Source organism: Strix aluco, chromosome 1 (assembly GCF_031877795.1).
Source record: "Strix aluco isolate bStrAlu1 chromosome 1, bStrAlu1.hap1, whole genome shotgun sequence".
NCBI lineage: Eukaryota > Metazoa > Chordata > Aves > Strigiformes > Strigidae > Strix > Strix aluco.
The window spans coordinates 91,415,216-91,431,812 of NC_133931.1; the positions used below are offsets into that span (position 1 = coordinate 91,415,216).

Below are 16,597 nucleotides of genomic sequence, written 5' to 3' on the forward strand. Positions count from 1 at the left end.
TGTGAGCAGAGAAAGTTTCCATTTATGCAGTGGGTACGTGTATGTATATATATGTTTATAGTTTCATAATCTGCATTGCAGCTGTTTTGCCTAAGTGTTTCAAATGCTTTTGCCTTAATGTGTTAAAACACTACTGTTGCAGGCAGGGCAGGGAGTTATATATCTGTCCAATGAATTGTATGATTTCTTTCAAAGCCTGCTATTGGGAAACTTTCCTTTATTTTTAGTATGCTGGAGAAATGTAAAATGTCAGTGTGGGGGTGTTTTTAGTCTTAAATATTCTGCAGAAACCTTTAACAGTGCAACTGCTTAAGTAAAGAAAAAAAAGCCTTGATTCACAGAAATCCTGGAAGACAACAGTGAAATGATAGCAAGTTTGCTTTAAGCGCTTCCTTTCCATAACGTCTCAGGATGTCATCACACTTTTTCTTCTTTTCTTGCTTTTTCTTTCATGAATAATGTTGGTAAAGATACAAATTTTAAAAGGTACTTGAAAACTCTCTAAAGGAAAAGAGAGGGAAGATGAATGTATGTCGAAGTTAATTGCTAATAAATAAAAATATTGTTTGAAAAAAAATAAGGCGGTGTGTCACAGAAGTGGGTTTACTTTAGCTCTATTTTAAAAAGCTAGGGGAAGCAGGAGGGAGTCTTGAACTTCTGTAACTATTTCAAAAGCATTTTCTGCCTTAAAGTATTTTGAATGGTTTTGTTGTTTCTAGTCACAAGGCACTATAAGATAGCTGGAATGTAAATGCCCTTGAAAAACAACAGAGAAACTTTTTAAACAGTTCTGCTAATGTTGTTTGTGGAGTAGATTTCCTATGAATTGTTAACCTAAAAAAAAAAGTCATGTATATCTCTTCCTTATGTGTCTTAGGTTATTTTAAGCTCCATGATAAAAGAGTGTGAACAGAAAGTGGAAAATAAGACCGTCCAAGAACCGCAGGGGTAAGACTTCCACTTCTCTTTTTCTGTGCCTCCAGAGTAATGTTCTGAAGAGTGTATTCCATAATGGTGTCCAAGGCTTGTGACCAGAAATCCCGCACTGACATACTCTGTATTTGAAAGCAGATTTTAGGAACTTTAATTCAGTTTGTGGTTGTAAAACACAGGACAACACTTATTTATTTGTATCACAGCAATTATGTTCTTGTTTTCCCGTGTTACTTTGTTCTTAATTTTTTATCCATTTAAAGCAGTAATTGAATTTCTGTCCTGAATCTGAGAAGGAAAGCGGGGAGTGCTTGGCCTAAGTGCTTAAACCAACACATGTGGCACCTTGAAACCCTCTTTCATGGGGGTGGCCTGCAGGCTTCTGGTTGTGGTAATGACCTGCTCCAGGCTGCTGTCCTTGCTTGAGCGTGACTAATGCATACAAGAACAGTTTCTCCAGTGTATAAACTGACCTACCTGTGTGAATATGCTGCTTAGTAAATATGTTGGCTTTGGGTAAATGCCACCTATGTTGCACTTCAGTAAAACACCCATTCTAGAAATGCACAGTAAACCCAGCTCTCCAGTGAGGCATCAGACACATGGTGTATGTGCATCAATTCGCCTCATGTGGTAGAGATGGTATCTCATGTGTGTGTGTCTCTCCTGATAACAAAAGAAGCTAACAGACCCACAGATTTGGAAAGCTAAGCATCGTTATGATGAGGTGTTTGTGTTCTTTTGCTTGCTTGTCGCCTGGAATGGCATACCAGCAGATAACTTTTCATGGATTATTATATGACTTAATAAATCCTTAGCAGTGTTGCCAGGAAAAGTTGGAGAAGAAACAATAGGTATCTGAAAAAGAGAATCTGTCCGCAGTCCTGATAGCTTGCCATGGTAATCAAGACAATTAACTGAAACTTGTTTATGTCATGCTTCCATATCTGTAACAAATTGATAGAATTTACTTCTTGAAAGAGCTCAGCCAAAGTCCTGGAAGCAACTGGTAGTTTGAGAACAACTGAAATAGGAAAGGTGTACAAGAATTAAACAGAAGAGATATGGTGTGGAAAAAGAGTCAGTCTCTCATGCACCAAATATAATATCTCAGGCTTTACTAGGGGTAAGTAGCCTGTTTATTGGTATAGTTGATAATGAACAGAGTGTAGTAAGAAAGGAATCCATTTGAGACATTACCATCAGGTCAACTCTTAAAGGCATACTAGAAATGAACTTCAGACTTTGGAAGTGAAATAATTTTAAGACTAAGAATGTCCTGGGTCCTCAACAAATCACAATCCATAGTGTATCTGTTCTAATAAGGTAATTCGTTCTGTCTAGTCATATAGAAGCCCTGTCTAAGGGAGAGGAAATACAAAACTTTGAAGATCTGAAGAATGCACCATCGGTCACCTTTTTTCCTCTTCCCTGTTCATGTAGCAATATTATGAAGTAGGAACTGTACTGACTAAGTGTATTCCAGTTGAGTGGCTATTTTCATGATGAAATAACTGTTTCTTTGACATATTAGTTATTCACAAAATAAGAGCAGGTTTATTTGACTTAATCATTCCACAAGCATATTCCTTGCTTGCAACATAAATAGCCAGTCGATCAAGAACCAAAAAAATGTGTTCGCTCATGCTGTTTTTTCCCTGAGCTTCACTATGTTACTTCCTCAAGCTTTGTACTTTTGCCCTTATCCTTTCTGCCTTTTCTTAAATAGAGCTTTGTGGCATGCATACCTCTGTGTCCCCCAGTAGCCCTACTCTGAATGCCCATCCCCTTCCTGTATCATTTAGGTTCTTCAGCATCTGTGTATTTGCTTATCTTTAAAGAATGGTGAATGCTTAGCTTGCCTTCAGCTGTATTAAAGTTTGGCAATTAAGCCAGCTATTTCCTCAGAAAACAACCTACCTATAATGATTCTTGGCAAGATAGAAACTTGCTAGTTGCCCCATTAGACCCATCCTACTTTTTGCAAGTAAGCATTAGTTTTATCAAGGTCTTCCCTGTACTATGTACCTAGTGCAGTAGATACCCAATAGGTAATTGTGATAAGGCAGAATTAATAGCCAGACTCTTTGCAGATCTGATGTTAAGCAATTGCTGTAGACTCTCACCAGCCAACCTATGTGAGGACATCCCTCTACATAAGCAGTGACTTAATGTTTTGACTAACAACTTGATTAATGAGAATCAGTTGCATACATGGGCATCTATTACTTTGCAAATATTTCCCCTGCCTGGGTTTTAGGGACTCTTTTTTTTTTTTAATCTACAGACTAACTAATATTCTTTTATTCTTTTTTCATTTTAATTCTTTGTGCAATAAAAAAAGCCACCACTTCAGACTTTGAGTATGTAAAGAAAAAAATGAAAGTAGTGTATGTATCTAAATGTGTAAGATAAGACTTTTATGTCTGATAAACTTTTTTTGAAGTAATTTATCACTTCTTGAGCACCTTCTTGACAGCCTTTTAGGAGAAATCATTAGAAAATATGAAATTGATTCCTTCTCAGGCAAATGTGTTCCGAAATAATTTTTTTCCTCTTCCAGAATGCAGCAAATGTAAACAATATCAAACTGGTCTCTTTAAAGAACACCATTAACCTTTACCTGAATGTTTTTTATTATCTTACATGTATTAACTGAACTGTGAAACCTATGTTGTGAAACAAAATTCCTTGGCTGAGCTCTTCCCAATTCTCAAGTGGCGCTCTTCAGCTGGACAGGATTTAAATTTTTTTTTTTCTTTTAAAAATGTGTAATTTTGCCTCTCAAATGTTTTAACATACTTAGTTCATCAAAGCTGTTTTCTGCATGGCTACAGTTTGAGTGGTCAACTTTTATTTCATGTAGGGTATAGACTTACCTTGCTTTAGCTTGTATCAGCGTAGACATGGTAACCTAACTGGAAGAGGTCTGTATTACTTAAAATACCTCTTATGAAAATATTTTGAAATCACAGTTAGTCCTATTAAGCCATTGCAGAAACAAATAAATCCAAACGTGATAAAATGTCCAGTGTATTTTCTTTTGGAATGCAGCTGCTGAAAATTAAGACTTAAAAAGGGTAAGTCTTCACAGTGTGTTGCTTCATTCTTTAATTAGCCTTCCCCTTTGTTATACAAAATCAGGCTATGATTGCAAAAAATTAACACGAGATATTTTACCACTGAAGAAATTACCTTTTTCATATACATTAATACCTCCCTTTTCTTGCTAAACCCTTGCCAATTTCGGTTCCTAATTTCAGTGTTAAATATATATTTGACAAAGAATATAAATACAACTAGGAGATAAATTACTGCTTTTTGTTCACAACATGATGATGCATGCAGAAAAATTAAACTGGATGCAAAAACAGTCATAAGATGCTGTTGGTTATCTTATCTTTGCCCCTTACTGTTAGAAAAGGTTGGTCAAATAATATGGGGTCACAGAAAAAGAATTAGACTTTGTCTTTTAAATATTGGATAGCCACTTTTGTTAAACATTTTCTTTAGCAATTAACAAGGTATTTCAATCTTGGGTAACAACTTACGCTACAAACTGTTTTTTATAAAATGTTCAGCATGAATGTTTGTTTTGTCCTAAAGCTTCCCCATAAAACATGCAGAATTCTGTGCAGCATGTAAATCATCTAGACACATTTGATGCTTGCACATTATTTTTGTTTGTGGGTTGGTTTCTCTTTTGTTTTTTAAATAATGAGTAAATGCAAGGACTTTTCTATAGGACTGCTTGTTTCAAACAAGATATGTTATTGCCTTGTTGGGCTCTCTGATTATTTTTTACAGACATGAGACTGAAATTATTTGATTTCATATTGTTTTTACTATTATGTTTAAATGTTCAATTTGAATAGTAATGGAAGTACTTTTGAGGCATATTTAAACTTTTAAGTATGTCAAGTGTTGTGGATTATCTTTCTATTTACAGTAACATAATATTAGAAAACATGAACTTCTAGACACTCCAGTTCTTTATTTTTAACATCAGATGCCTGCTATCCCCCCAAAATGTTTTGAAAGTCAATTGAACATTTCCTGGTTTTCCTCAAGCTTATTCAGGATCATTAGAATAATGACAGCACAGTTTGCTTAAAACTACATGTTTGTCACCAGTTCCTAGGCCTTCTTTTCTGAAGTGAGCAATTTCATTTTATTAATGTTGCTAATGCTTGGAATGTACTGTATTTCCCAAATAATTTTCCCTAGTTACACACAACTCTAGGATACATCATAGGCTGGAATAACTTCTTGCTGTTAGCCAGCTGTTTGCAAGTATAAACTGTTATTTACATAATTTATGTGCCCTTGCTTTATCATGAAATCAAGGGAAATTGCACAAGAAATCCATCTTACAGTAGTAGTAACTTACCTGCTAAGTTTTATCAACTGGAAATACGCGATTCCTTAGTTGATTGGAGATGTTTAATCAAGCCAAAGATGTCTGGCTTTGTGAAAGAAATATTTCACTTTAAAATATTATACATAATTTCAAAACAGCTATATGTCATCACTGACTGCTAAATAGAATAAAAATATTATTATTATTTTTAAAATAATGTCAGTTTTAATCAGATGTTGACTAAAAAAGAGATATAACCTGAGAACAATTTTCAAAATTTTAAACTTTACTAAAAATTCAGACATCATACTTTCAATAAAATGATGCTTAAACACTAAATATTAGTTAATGAGTACCTTTGCAGAGCTTTCAGAAAATACCAAGTAATTGTAAGATTTAAAGAGAGGCAATTGATTTGAATAACCTGTTCCATTAACAGGAGATGTACTGAACAAATTACATAAGAGTATGCTTTGTGATACTCTTAGGTATGCTATGTGAGACATACCTGAGGCCCCTTCAAGGGTCTAGGTCCATTAAGCGCTGTGAAAAGGCAGAATAGAGTGAGAAGACAGCTTAAGAAGTAGAAGGGATGGGGGATGCATTTGAGGGGATGTAGTTGTAATGCAGTTAAGCTGTCTGTAAAGCCACAGCACAGCCTTAGTGAGAAGCTTCCCTTTTGTTTTTTCAAAACTTTCTTTAAAAAGAACCAGAATTCATTACTGCCAAGTGCCCGCCTTTCTGGTATGAAATGGTAAAAAATACTGAATGCATTCCTGCTATGTTTTGAAGAAATAATTTAAATTCTGTTGAAGCAATTTGGAGTTAACTTCAACTTGACCTGCCTTGATACGAAATTGTCTACCAACTTTTTATAATCTTGCAGACTGAAAAGTCAGTTCTTGGAAGCTGGTCTGTGCCAGTAAGACAGTTCTTATGATCTGTCTAATTTTGAAATGCAGAGTCCACACTGAGCTCACATGGGAATATTTCACTGGAAGTGTTTTGTAAAGTTGGCCCTGTTTGATGTTTAAAAAGATGTTTGCCATTTAAATACAAATATAGGAAGTATGGAATATTTATTAATATTCCTGTTGTCATACATTTGCCTTGTTGGACTATGTCTTGAGACAGATTACTCCTGAACAGTTATGTATATCTGAAGTTGAGCTCAGTGATATGTTGTAAATTAATAAAAAAGAAGAAAAACCAGTTAATTTTGCAGCATGGGGATAATTTCTTAATGTGTTGTTCAAAGCTGTAGCATCTTGTCGGTTCAGCATTAATTGGATTGCTCCTTCTAGTCTAGTTTATGGGAAAAACTGTGGACTCTCCATTGTCTTCTCTACTCCATATGAAGTAGGAGCACTCAAGTGAAGGTAGCAGGAGTGGTGTTCACAACAACGAGAAGGAGAAAGCTCTTCACCCAGTGAGGAGTAGACCTAGTAGGACTCACTGCTCCAGGGTGGGGTTTACAAGAAATTTACAGGGAGGTCAAGGGAAGGCTGAAGAAGTATGTAAAATAAAGATCCATCGGGAGTTACTAGATTGACAGACCACACCAATTTTAAACTCTGCTCTGGTGGAAATAGTTGGAAAATAAGAGTTGAAAAATAAAGAGAGAGGTCACTGGTTTGTGCAGAGGTCACTGGTTTGTGCTTACCTTGCTTTTACTCTTCCCTACACGTCTGCCAATGATCGCTGTTGCAGGCAGGATATTTGGGCTAGATAGATCCTTGGTCTGAACTAGTACTGTTGCTGTTATACTAAATAAACATAAGGATTGGCATTTCTGGTGAGAAGGTAATCTCACCAATCTTTCACAGTATTCATCACTGGAGCAATTGCCAAATAGCTAACAAATGCTAATGTGACTTCCAAAGATAGTAAAAAGTAGTGTGCACAAAAATATCTTACAATATTTACTAGGACTTTGAGGACATGGTAATTTAACAGTGTATATTTGGGCTTAGTGGTGATGTTTTTTCAATTCTTGATGGACTGTGGCCTTTTGTGATGTTGAAACTTCTAAAATCCAAAGACAGTTCAGTTGCTTATTAACAGTGCAGTGTTCTTTTTTCGTTATAGTCACTAAATTTTTTACTTTCCTAGCTCAATGTCAATTGCAGCAAGCCTTGTGAGTGAAGATACAAAGACCAAGTTTTTGAACAAAATGGGCCAGCTGACTACATCGGGTGCGATGTTGGCTAATGTGTTTCAGAGGAAGAAGTAAGATGGGAAAAGGAACTCCCAGCTAACACTAAGATGGACCTCACAGAGACTGGTTCCTGTACTTGAAGTACTTGCCTTTTAATTTCTTCTGTCTTACGTTCTTGTAGTATAATTTTATTCTAACCTCCAAAGATATTTGCACTGCTTTTGAATATCGCTGTGTATCTGTTAATTTTGGGTTAACTGTGGTTGATATAAAACTGAAATCATAGTCTGTTCCAAGTCCCTGTTCTGTGTTCTTGTCTCTCCAGCATAGTTTTTTTTATATAGTGGAAGGTTTTTTTTATTTTCTGACAGGATATCAGCAAATATCTGTATTATACATGGAGCTATTATGACGGTACTTAAAATAATGTAAATTTGAAGTCATTGTCATGAAGTAATAAAAGTGGAGATTACTTATGTATTTAAATTATGAAAGAGTAATGCAGATTTTTTTATTATGTTTCTAAAAAGAAGAGGAAGAGCCACCAGCATTTGTCTGTGCTTCTAGGGTTGTTTTTGTAAGTATAGTGCATCTTGAATCTAGAGGAATTGCAGTATCCAATGTATGAGACTGCTTGCACTGCATCAGTCTGCAGGGAATGCTCATGTTCCAGATGCTTTATGCTGACATTGTAAATGCTGTACAAAGTCCTTCAGATAAAATTCTCACATCTGTTGTGGTTTTTTGAGGGATGTGTTCTTTTGTTGGGGTTTTTGTTTTGTTTTAAAGCACTTTAACAACCAGTCTACACATCCACTAAGTAAAGGAAAAACATGATAAATTAATAAATGTTAATAGATGTATTGGCACAGGGGTCCCAGTACAGTTCTGTAGGCAGAGGAAATTTACACAGGAGAAAGTGCTTTCATCTTGCACTCAGTGTGCAGTTCTGTGTACTGTGAAAGCTAAAAATAAGATATTTTGTTGTTTAGATTGAATCTCAGTTCAAGCTTAATTTCAAAGTATTTAAAATTATGTTAAGAGAGTTTGACGTGCAGTTTCTTTACAATGTTAAGTAGACTGCATACATACTTTATAAAAATGACATTACAAGGAGTATCTTCAACAACTACCAAATATTTTTGTTAGCAAGGAAGCATTAACTACCAAATCGTTTTATTCTTATGCAGCACTCTTTCCCCCCCCCCCCCCCCCTTCTTTATGTCAATGTAAGCTTCTGAAAGTAAACTCAAGTGCATGCATGAACTGGTATGAGGTGGCAAAACAAAAAAGCTCAAGCCTTCTCTGACACGGTACCATTCAGTTAGAAGTATTAGCATCTTCGAGGACAGGGGAAGCAAAAGGAGTGAGGGAAGAAAGCATTTACTTCTCAAACAGAATACGGATGGAGGACCACTTCAGGTATTGCCCTTAGATGGAACTAATGGAGATCATTTCAGACTTCTAACTGCTTCGTGTCTGTGCCTGTTGGCTCTGCATATACTGTTGCCTGCCATGTTTGTGTTGTGACAGGGCCTGCTGCACACTTGCACGCTGTCGGTCCCTTTACACTGCACTGATGAAACATTTTTCTTGAGATTACAGACAGCTCCATGCCTTCCTGTTGCTTGTTGCCATGAAAGTATACTTTTAGCAGACTGACTGTGAAATGGAGACATTCCTGAGGAATGGGAAGTGGTGACGTTCCTCTCTATTGTTCTGTTGTCAATAAAAAGTTTTGTATACCTGCCTTGTCTTGTTACTTCTAGTCTTCTCTGAAAAAGATTATCATATCAAAACAGCCATTACAGGAGAGAGATCTAATGCACAGAAATCCTTTAGCCTTAACTATTTTTTTTTTTACATAACAGATGGTGGACTGAACTTGCTAAATTTCCCATCTCGGTGTGTCTCTTTCACTCTGGCTTCTAGTCATGTGACTTTATTGCGATTTTCATGCAGGGTCTCCTCTCCTGTGTCACACTTTTTTTTTTTTTTTTTTCTTCCTGTATCTGTTCCAGTAGTTGCAGTGCCAGAGATAGCTCTGTAGTTGTGAGACCAAAATGAGTTCTTTATGGTTAAACTCCTACTTGCCAAAGCAGGGCAGCTGCCTGCAGGCTGCCTGTGAGAGTGGCTCCTAGCCCACACTGAACTTCAACCAGTGTTTGGAAACCTGCTAATTGCCACAAGCCAAAAAACTGTGACAGCAATTTAACTTCAGATGATTGTGGGATCAGAGTCTCATTTGTTAGTATAAATGTAGCATCTTTGCCCAGCTAGGTCCAGTCTGTGTAGCCCCTCACAAAGTTTAGCTTTTGCTAGTCAGTATTTTACTTTACATGGTTGATCCCAAGAGCAATTTGAGTGAGAATGCCAGGAATACCAGCTCCCTGTCATGGTAACTACTGAGGGGAAAAAACATCTGTGTAGGCAACAAGCCTTACGTGGGTTGTCTTCAGGAGTTTTGTCTCCTAGATTTCAGGTCACTGGTAGTATGTGTTGGTTGCAGGAGTTTGTTTAAGTATTTATGAGTTTACCAAATGTTGGCAAATTTTCAAGAAGATGGCAAGAAGCTGTTCTATGTGGGTTTTCTTTCTTTTTCCTCCTAGCTATGGCACTGTATCATTCAGGAGTGGAAAAAAAAGTGAGAAATCCTTAAAGAAAAGAATAACCAAAACATGTTAAATTAACTTTTTTCCTTCTGTTGTTACACAAAACAAGTTAAGTAAACCTTTTGGGAGAAAATACATTATTAAAATAAGACAGTTGGATATCCAGCATGCAAAGCAATTAATTCCCAAAGGGTTATCTTCAATTGCTTATGATTTTTCCAAAATAAGGATTCTGTTAAGAAAGATAAAAACAAACCCAAAAAAGTTGGCTTTATTATCTCTGTTTGAACTTCTCCAACTTGTTGGCTTTAAATAGGGGATATGTTGAAGGTCTCATGCTGCCCCTAGTGTAATTTCAGAATCTTAGTATCTTTTTTTAAAGGATCGACTCATGCTCTTAAGCAAATACGATCAGTGGGCTGAAGGTACCTGGCTGCCCAAATGATTGTTCACGATCTAAATATGTTTTCTGTAGACTAAATGTAAGGCTGACTGTTTGTTCTGCAATAAATTGTTTTCTAAAACTGTAAATGAGGCAAATTATTATTTTCCTTCTCACCAAGGTGAATAAAGGGAGATCTTTAAGAAAAGCTGCACATTCTTCTGTCAGTCTCTTCCACTCCCCTTTCCCACCAAGAAAAGAAAAAATGTTTCTATTGCTGTGTGTAAAAGTATATTCTGGTTAGGACAACTAAAAGTTTGTGAATGGATTAGTGGCTAGAGAAAATGAGGAAGCTGATGTTTACAAATTAAAATGTTAAGATTGAAAGATAAAAATTATCCATTAAAAAGATATGTTGTGAAGAACAAGGAGATTTTGTAATACATTGGGGGAATTCATTGCTACATATGGATGATAAGATGATTCAAATGGTGCAGAAAAAGCAGAAGTGTGGAATATTTCTGTCTTCTGTGTTGTGACAGTGTTAATGGCATTTTTCTGTTCCAGGAGCAAGTGGCTCTACATTTTGGTGCTGTTTCGAAAGGTGAGCATCATGCATTCAAAATACTGTAAGTCATTTCCCATGTGAAACTTACTGATGTTGACATTTAACTCCAAAGTACCAGTAAAGCTTCATGGGGTAGAAAATCATTAATATGCTGATATACCAAGTTGATTGGCATGGTATTGATCTGAGGTAGAATCACAATTTCTTGCATCAGATGTAAATGCTAATGAATTGTAGTATGGTGCCAGGCAACAAGACTTCAAGGAAACTGGTTTGGTGGTTTACTGAGTGCATTTGGCTAGTATTTCTAGCAAACACATTGAGATATGTAGCTAATTTGTTTTAGGTTATTAAACTGGTCAGCAAAGGTGTAGAGGAGTGCCAGCCAAGTCCTGGATTTTAGTACTGTATGCTAATATATCATGTGTTAACTAATCTCAGTGAGTAACCATGAATGAGTAATCATTTTCCAGAGAAGCTGTTTCAAAAGTGTTCTGCCCTTGGGTTTCAGGCTGGTCAGGTTTCATGCTTATAGGTAAGCTGTAAGAGAAGACTATTCTGCTTTTGTGTAGTTTTTGACAGACAGGCAAGTCAATGGTAAACAGCCTGTATCTTTGGAGGCATCTGCACTACGTGCTGAACTTGAACTTGCAATGTAACGAAAGGCTTCCTTAGCCTGAAGATTTCTAGTTCCTAGAAACTTCGAGCATGAGCAGTTCCACTTTAGAAGTCAGTGACTTGAAAAGGTGACTCACCGATTGGCGTAAAGTGCCAATGCCGTGACAGTGCTGTCAGGTTCCTCCCCCAGCACTGCTATTGCATGTGCTTCTCACTGTGTCCCAAAATTATTTTGGCTGTGGTCTTGTGCTACCGCTCTTTGCCCTGCACTTTAATGGAGATTTTTCCCATTCCCCAAAACCTGAGAAACTTCTTCAGCTTCAGTTGCAGCTGAGGTGGGGGCAGTATGATGGAGTCCTCCGAAAGTTACAGCTGCTGTGGCATGTGCCTTGTAGGATCCTGTGTGTTACTCTGCTGCATCTGTGACACCTTCCCTTTAAATATGCTACAAGGGGATCGGGAAGTGGGAATGGGGAAGAAGCAGCTGTAGTGTTTAATAGGCAATAAGGTGTCATTTAGATCTGATCCTTTACTGAGGGATGAATGCACTTTATTGATCCAAGTATGAGTCATCGCAATATTCAGGTGAGTTTTCAGAGTTCCAGGCTGTTAACGTGTGCTGTTAGATAAAATGACGGGGTGACTCAGTGGAACAGGTAGTGGGGTGTTGCACGGTGGTTCAAAGGACTTACAGTCTCAGTCCTTATGCTGTGGGGTTGGTGGGTGTTTGCTAGCCTTAAAGACTCATCTCTGGGCAGGACAGAGCAAGCTCCCCAGTTCGTGCCAGTGTTGCTCTTGTCCTAAATATGAATATATGACCGAAGTCCTGGAGGTCATCAGGTCGGTATGCCTTATAAGCATGAACAAATATTCAAAGTTAAAAATTCACCACAACTTTGTATGTCTTTCCAGAAGTATGTACGCATTGTTATTGCCACAGTGATTGGTGATAACCTATCAGTTCAGTGTGTGCTTGCATGTACTTCAAATATTTGACACGTTAGTGGTGGCTGGTCGTGAGATTTTTTTGGATGCTGCAGACTTCAGGTTTTTGACAGGCATTCAGCACTGGTACGTTTTTGTGGGATTGTAAAAGGTATGTTGTGTAAACCACACACCAGTGTGACTAAGGAGCTTCATTATAGTTGCTCTGTCATGAAAAATATTTGTGTGTTTGAAAAATCTCAAGGAGATTGGGCAATAGTCTGCTATGGAAACTTGCATTTCACAGGAAGAAAACAGTTTTAAGTTGATGGCATGGTTTTGTGGTTTGTTTTGGTTTAGGTAGATAATAAAATTGGGTTTTTAATGGATTAATTTTAATAGCTAGAGACCTCAACTGAAATTAGAGCCCTCTATGCTAAAAGTGTGCAGATATTTTTCTACCTTTTTTTTCTTTAGCTCAGTGTAGAAAGCTCCATATACCGGGTGATCTAGTAGGGCCCTCTCCTTGTGGTGGGTGATGAGGCAGCTGGAGGCAGCCTTTCTCCCTGGACCCGTGACGGACTCTGTGCACGGGTTGCTGATACTCCATAAGCTGCACTGCAACCCATCAGCACCCCCCTGATTTAGAGGGCTCTTTCCTAAAGCCCTTAACTTTGTACGTGCACTGGGTTTCTCTCACCTGCTGACACACAGGTGCTCGTATTTGCAAAGCCTGTGTTTAGTTCAGAGCCCAAACCCACAACCAACCTTTACACCTAGGGGAAGGAAAACATTGATCTTGATCCAACAAAACCCTTTATCTCATGTCCCATCCCTAGACAGGATGTGGAAAGCTGGGGAACGGGAGCACCTTCACAGCCTTTCTGCATGATATGAAAAGGCATCCATGTGCCTTTCAGTTTTGCTTCTCTGCACAGGTTTCCTTCACGTTGTTTCAAAGACGCAGGTTTAATACTCAGCCTCCTAGTTCTCCCTCCCAGGGAGATGGAGCATCACGAGGAGTTGCGGTCCTTGTGCAGGTAAGGGGCAGGGGAGTTCAGCGTCACGGATGAAGTGAAGGAATAGCTGGGGATGTGAACATGAGGTGCTGGTCAGATGCCCAGTCGTCTGGTGTATCCACCAAACCATTCCTTATTTTTGCTCTGTGGGTTGAAAGTTTGGGAAAGATGGAAGTCAAATTCAGGGATTGCCTGGGAGTTAGTTGCTGTTTATCCTAGCTCCTGGAAAAGAGGCATTTTTACACTGATGCTGAAGTGGTTTCATTTTCAGACAGTTCCAAAACTGGCAGTATTACATTGAATGCTTCTTTTAAATTATTATTTAGTATGTAATTTCCACTCTCTCTACAAAGGAGGTAAGAAGAGATCCATACTGACTGCAGACCTGCTAAGCGGTCAGCTGTGCTCACAGTTTGTTTTCCATGGGGGGCTTCGCCAGGGAAGGGATCCTGATATTATCCAGGGGAGAATTTTGATTCTGTCGCACCTCTAAGGCTGCACATGGTTTTCCATCTCCTCTAGAAAGAGCATCCCAAAGGCCAGTCCAGTTTAGGCTTGCATGCCACAGGGATGAACAGAAACAGGAGGCACCCGAACACCAGCGTAAGTTTGACGCTTTCAGATTTCAAGCATTTTGGTTTTCTCAAAATAGGTGTTTTGCAAAGGTAGCAGAAAACCTAGTGTTCTATAATAGAAAAAAAAAATCTTTCCTATAAAAGAAAAAAGTGACATGCCACTTTTGGTGTAAATTTTATTTTTTACTTTTGCTACATAGAATGATATATGCGATAAATGTAAGAGCATTGACAGTGCTTTCTCCTATACGCTCCCTAGTTCATATTTTCGAGCATTCACATTTCAGTTTCTAACGATCTACTGCAATACATAATTAAGACTGTAAAGCACCCAGTAGTGGCTTCTGTGGGTTTTGGCTCAGAAACATAAAATTTAACTCAGAGGAAAATGTCTGAGCTTTCAAAAAGAGGCTGTTTTCACATAGTTGGTAGAAAATGAGAGAAATTTCAGCCTGAACTAGAACTACTTCAGGCAAGATCAGGGGTGTGAATGCAAAAGTAATCAAGCTAATGTGCAATACTGAACTGTCTGAAGTTTCTCTGAGCTGAACAGGGCTTGGCTTTACTCAGTACCTTCAAAGCCTTTACTCAACACCTTCAGAGTGAGCTGGTAACATGTCTAACTGCTCATGACAGTGTGAGTTTGCTCCTGTAAATCTGTGGTTAGAATGAGCAGCTGATAAATAAACACAGCCTATAGCCTTGCTATTTTGCTAAATGTGAAAAGGGGAAGAGACTTAACAGACTGTTCTGTTTAAAAAGAAACATTTCCTTGTACCTTAAATACGAACATTTTAAAACACCCCGGCCAGCACAGGGCTGTGAGTTTTTGGTGGTAGGTGGACATGACTCTGGCAGGATCTCTCACTCCGCTCTGCTCCGCCATCTCACCAGGCTCTCTCCAGGTCCGACAGGGAATAGCACCGCCGCCAGCAGCCCAGCACATATGTTACCCTTGCCTCACACCTTACCTTGCAAAGCCCCCGGTGAAGTTGGCTTTACACATGTTGCCTATCAGGCAAGCTGGGTGCTGCGGCCATCCCTCCCACCCCTCACCCCCGACTCAGTTTCTGTTCGGTACTAGAGCTGTAGCCTGTCGAGGCCAAGCATGGTGAGGCCCCGACTCCTCTGGCAGGTCAACAGGGCGCTGATGCTGCAGTTGTGGGCTCTATAGCTTGCTAAAACCCATCAGTGTGTCCCTTGCCCTAGGTCTTCTTGAGGCGAATGGGCAGCAGGACCAGCCGCTGGCCCTAAGCCAGGCACATTGTGGAGCATCAAACCCATGGAGGGGCCACCAGTACCCAAACAGCCATGTCATATTGGAGACCAGGCAGGGAAATGTGGGCACTGAGACCTGCTTGAGCACAGGCTGGGCAGGGCCCAATGTTTGTGGAGGATATTGAGGGTGTTAAGTGTTGAAAGGAACCTTAGGAAGATTAAAAAGGTCTGGCTTTATGGCCCCTGGAAACTATGTAGAGGTGAAGGTCATAACTTCATTTTGCCATGCCGGCAGGCCCTCCATGCTAGCTACAGGAGAGAAAGCTGGCAGCCGTTTCTGTCCTCAGTGCTCCCTGGCTCTGAGGATCGCTCCTCTGAGCAGAAATCAGACCACAGCAGCACAGGTAAAGGATTTTTTTAAAATATCCTCTTCATCTTTTGTGTTTGAGTTTGTTTACTTATTTGCAAACGTAGGGCAACTTTTAATTTTTCTGGTCAAGGGTTAAATCTAAATACACAAGTGAAAGAACAACTTCCTTATTTGCTCAAGTCAGAAGCACGCTCCCAGCTTATTTCACAGCAGCATGTGAGCACGGGGAGGCAGAGAAGGTGCTGTAACGACATGGCTCTGCCGGATCCCCAGCCCCCCATAGATTGTCGCTGCCCTCTCCTGCCCCACAGCAGAGGATTCCCACTCCCTTTGCGAGACGAGGGGCATCACGGGCTGTGCCCGGTCTCAAACAGCATGCCATCAGCTGCAGCTGCTCTTTTGCTGGGCAAGGCGGTTGCTGCTGGGTTAGCAGTGTTGGCGATGAGTCTGTTTTGGGGTCAAGAGGCCACTTCGCACTGTCCCAAGTCGGGTCGCAAGGGTGCACAGCGTGGGGTGTTTTCGGAGAGCTCCCGAAGCACATCTTCTGCTTTTCTTTCCCCTGGCAGCAATCCCACCCACCATCGGCCAAAGCAAAGTACTTGTGGGGTCTTCGAGCTGTGCCAAAACGCCGAGGCTGGCACCCAGAGGGCTGTTGCATGGGAATAGAGATGGGATAGGGGATGGCATGGGACGTGACGTGCGGGAGCCTTTCCCCAGTGCTGGGGGCAGGTGCCGGCAGGAGGTCGGATCAGAGAGCGAGGTGGGAGGCTGGCCAAGGCCCAAGCTGTCCTCTGACAGCGTAAGGCAATATCCAGCCGTGGCGGTGAGAAGGCGGCAATTACGGGGCAGATGCACAGCGA

At 39.6% G+C, this 16,597-nt stretch overlaps 1 protein-coding gene across 6 annotated transcripts in view; it reads left to right on the plus strand.

Annotated features, from left to right (window-relative positions):
- The window catches only part of RELCH (RAB11 binding and LisH domain, coiled-coil and HEAT repeat containing), an 83,232-nt gene extending 74,031 nt beyond the window's left edge, over positions 1-9,201 (plus strand). For all 6 annotated transcript variants that reach the window (XM_074826738.1, XM_074826748.1, XM_074826756.1 and 3 more), the window contains 2 exons: positions 878-948; positions 7,406-9,201. In XM_074826738.1, the coding sequence (XP_074682839.1) occupies positions 878-948; positions 7,406-7,526 (192 nt within the window). In that variant the 3' untranslated portion in view covers positions 7,527-9,201. The remainder of the gene's footprint in view (positions 1-877; positions 949-7,405) is intronic.
- Positions 9,202-16,597: the final 7,396 nt, after the last annotated feature.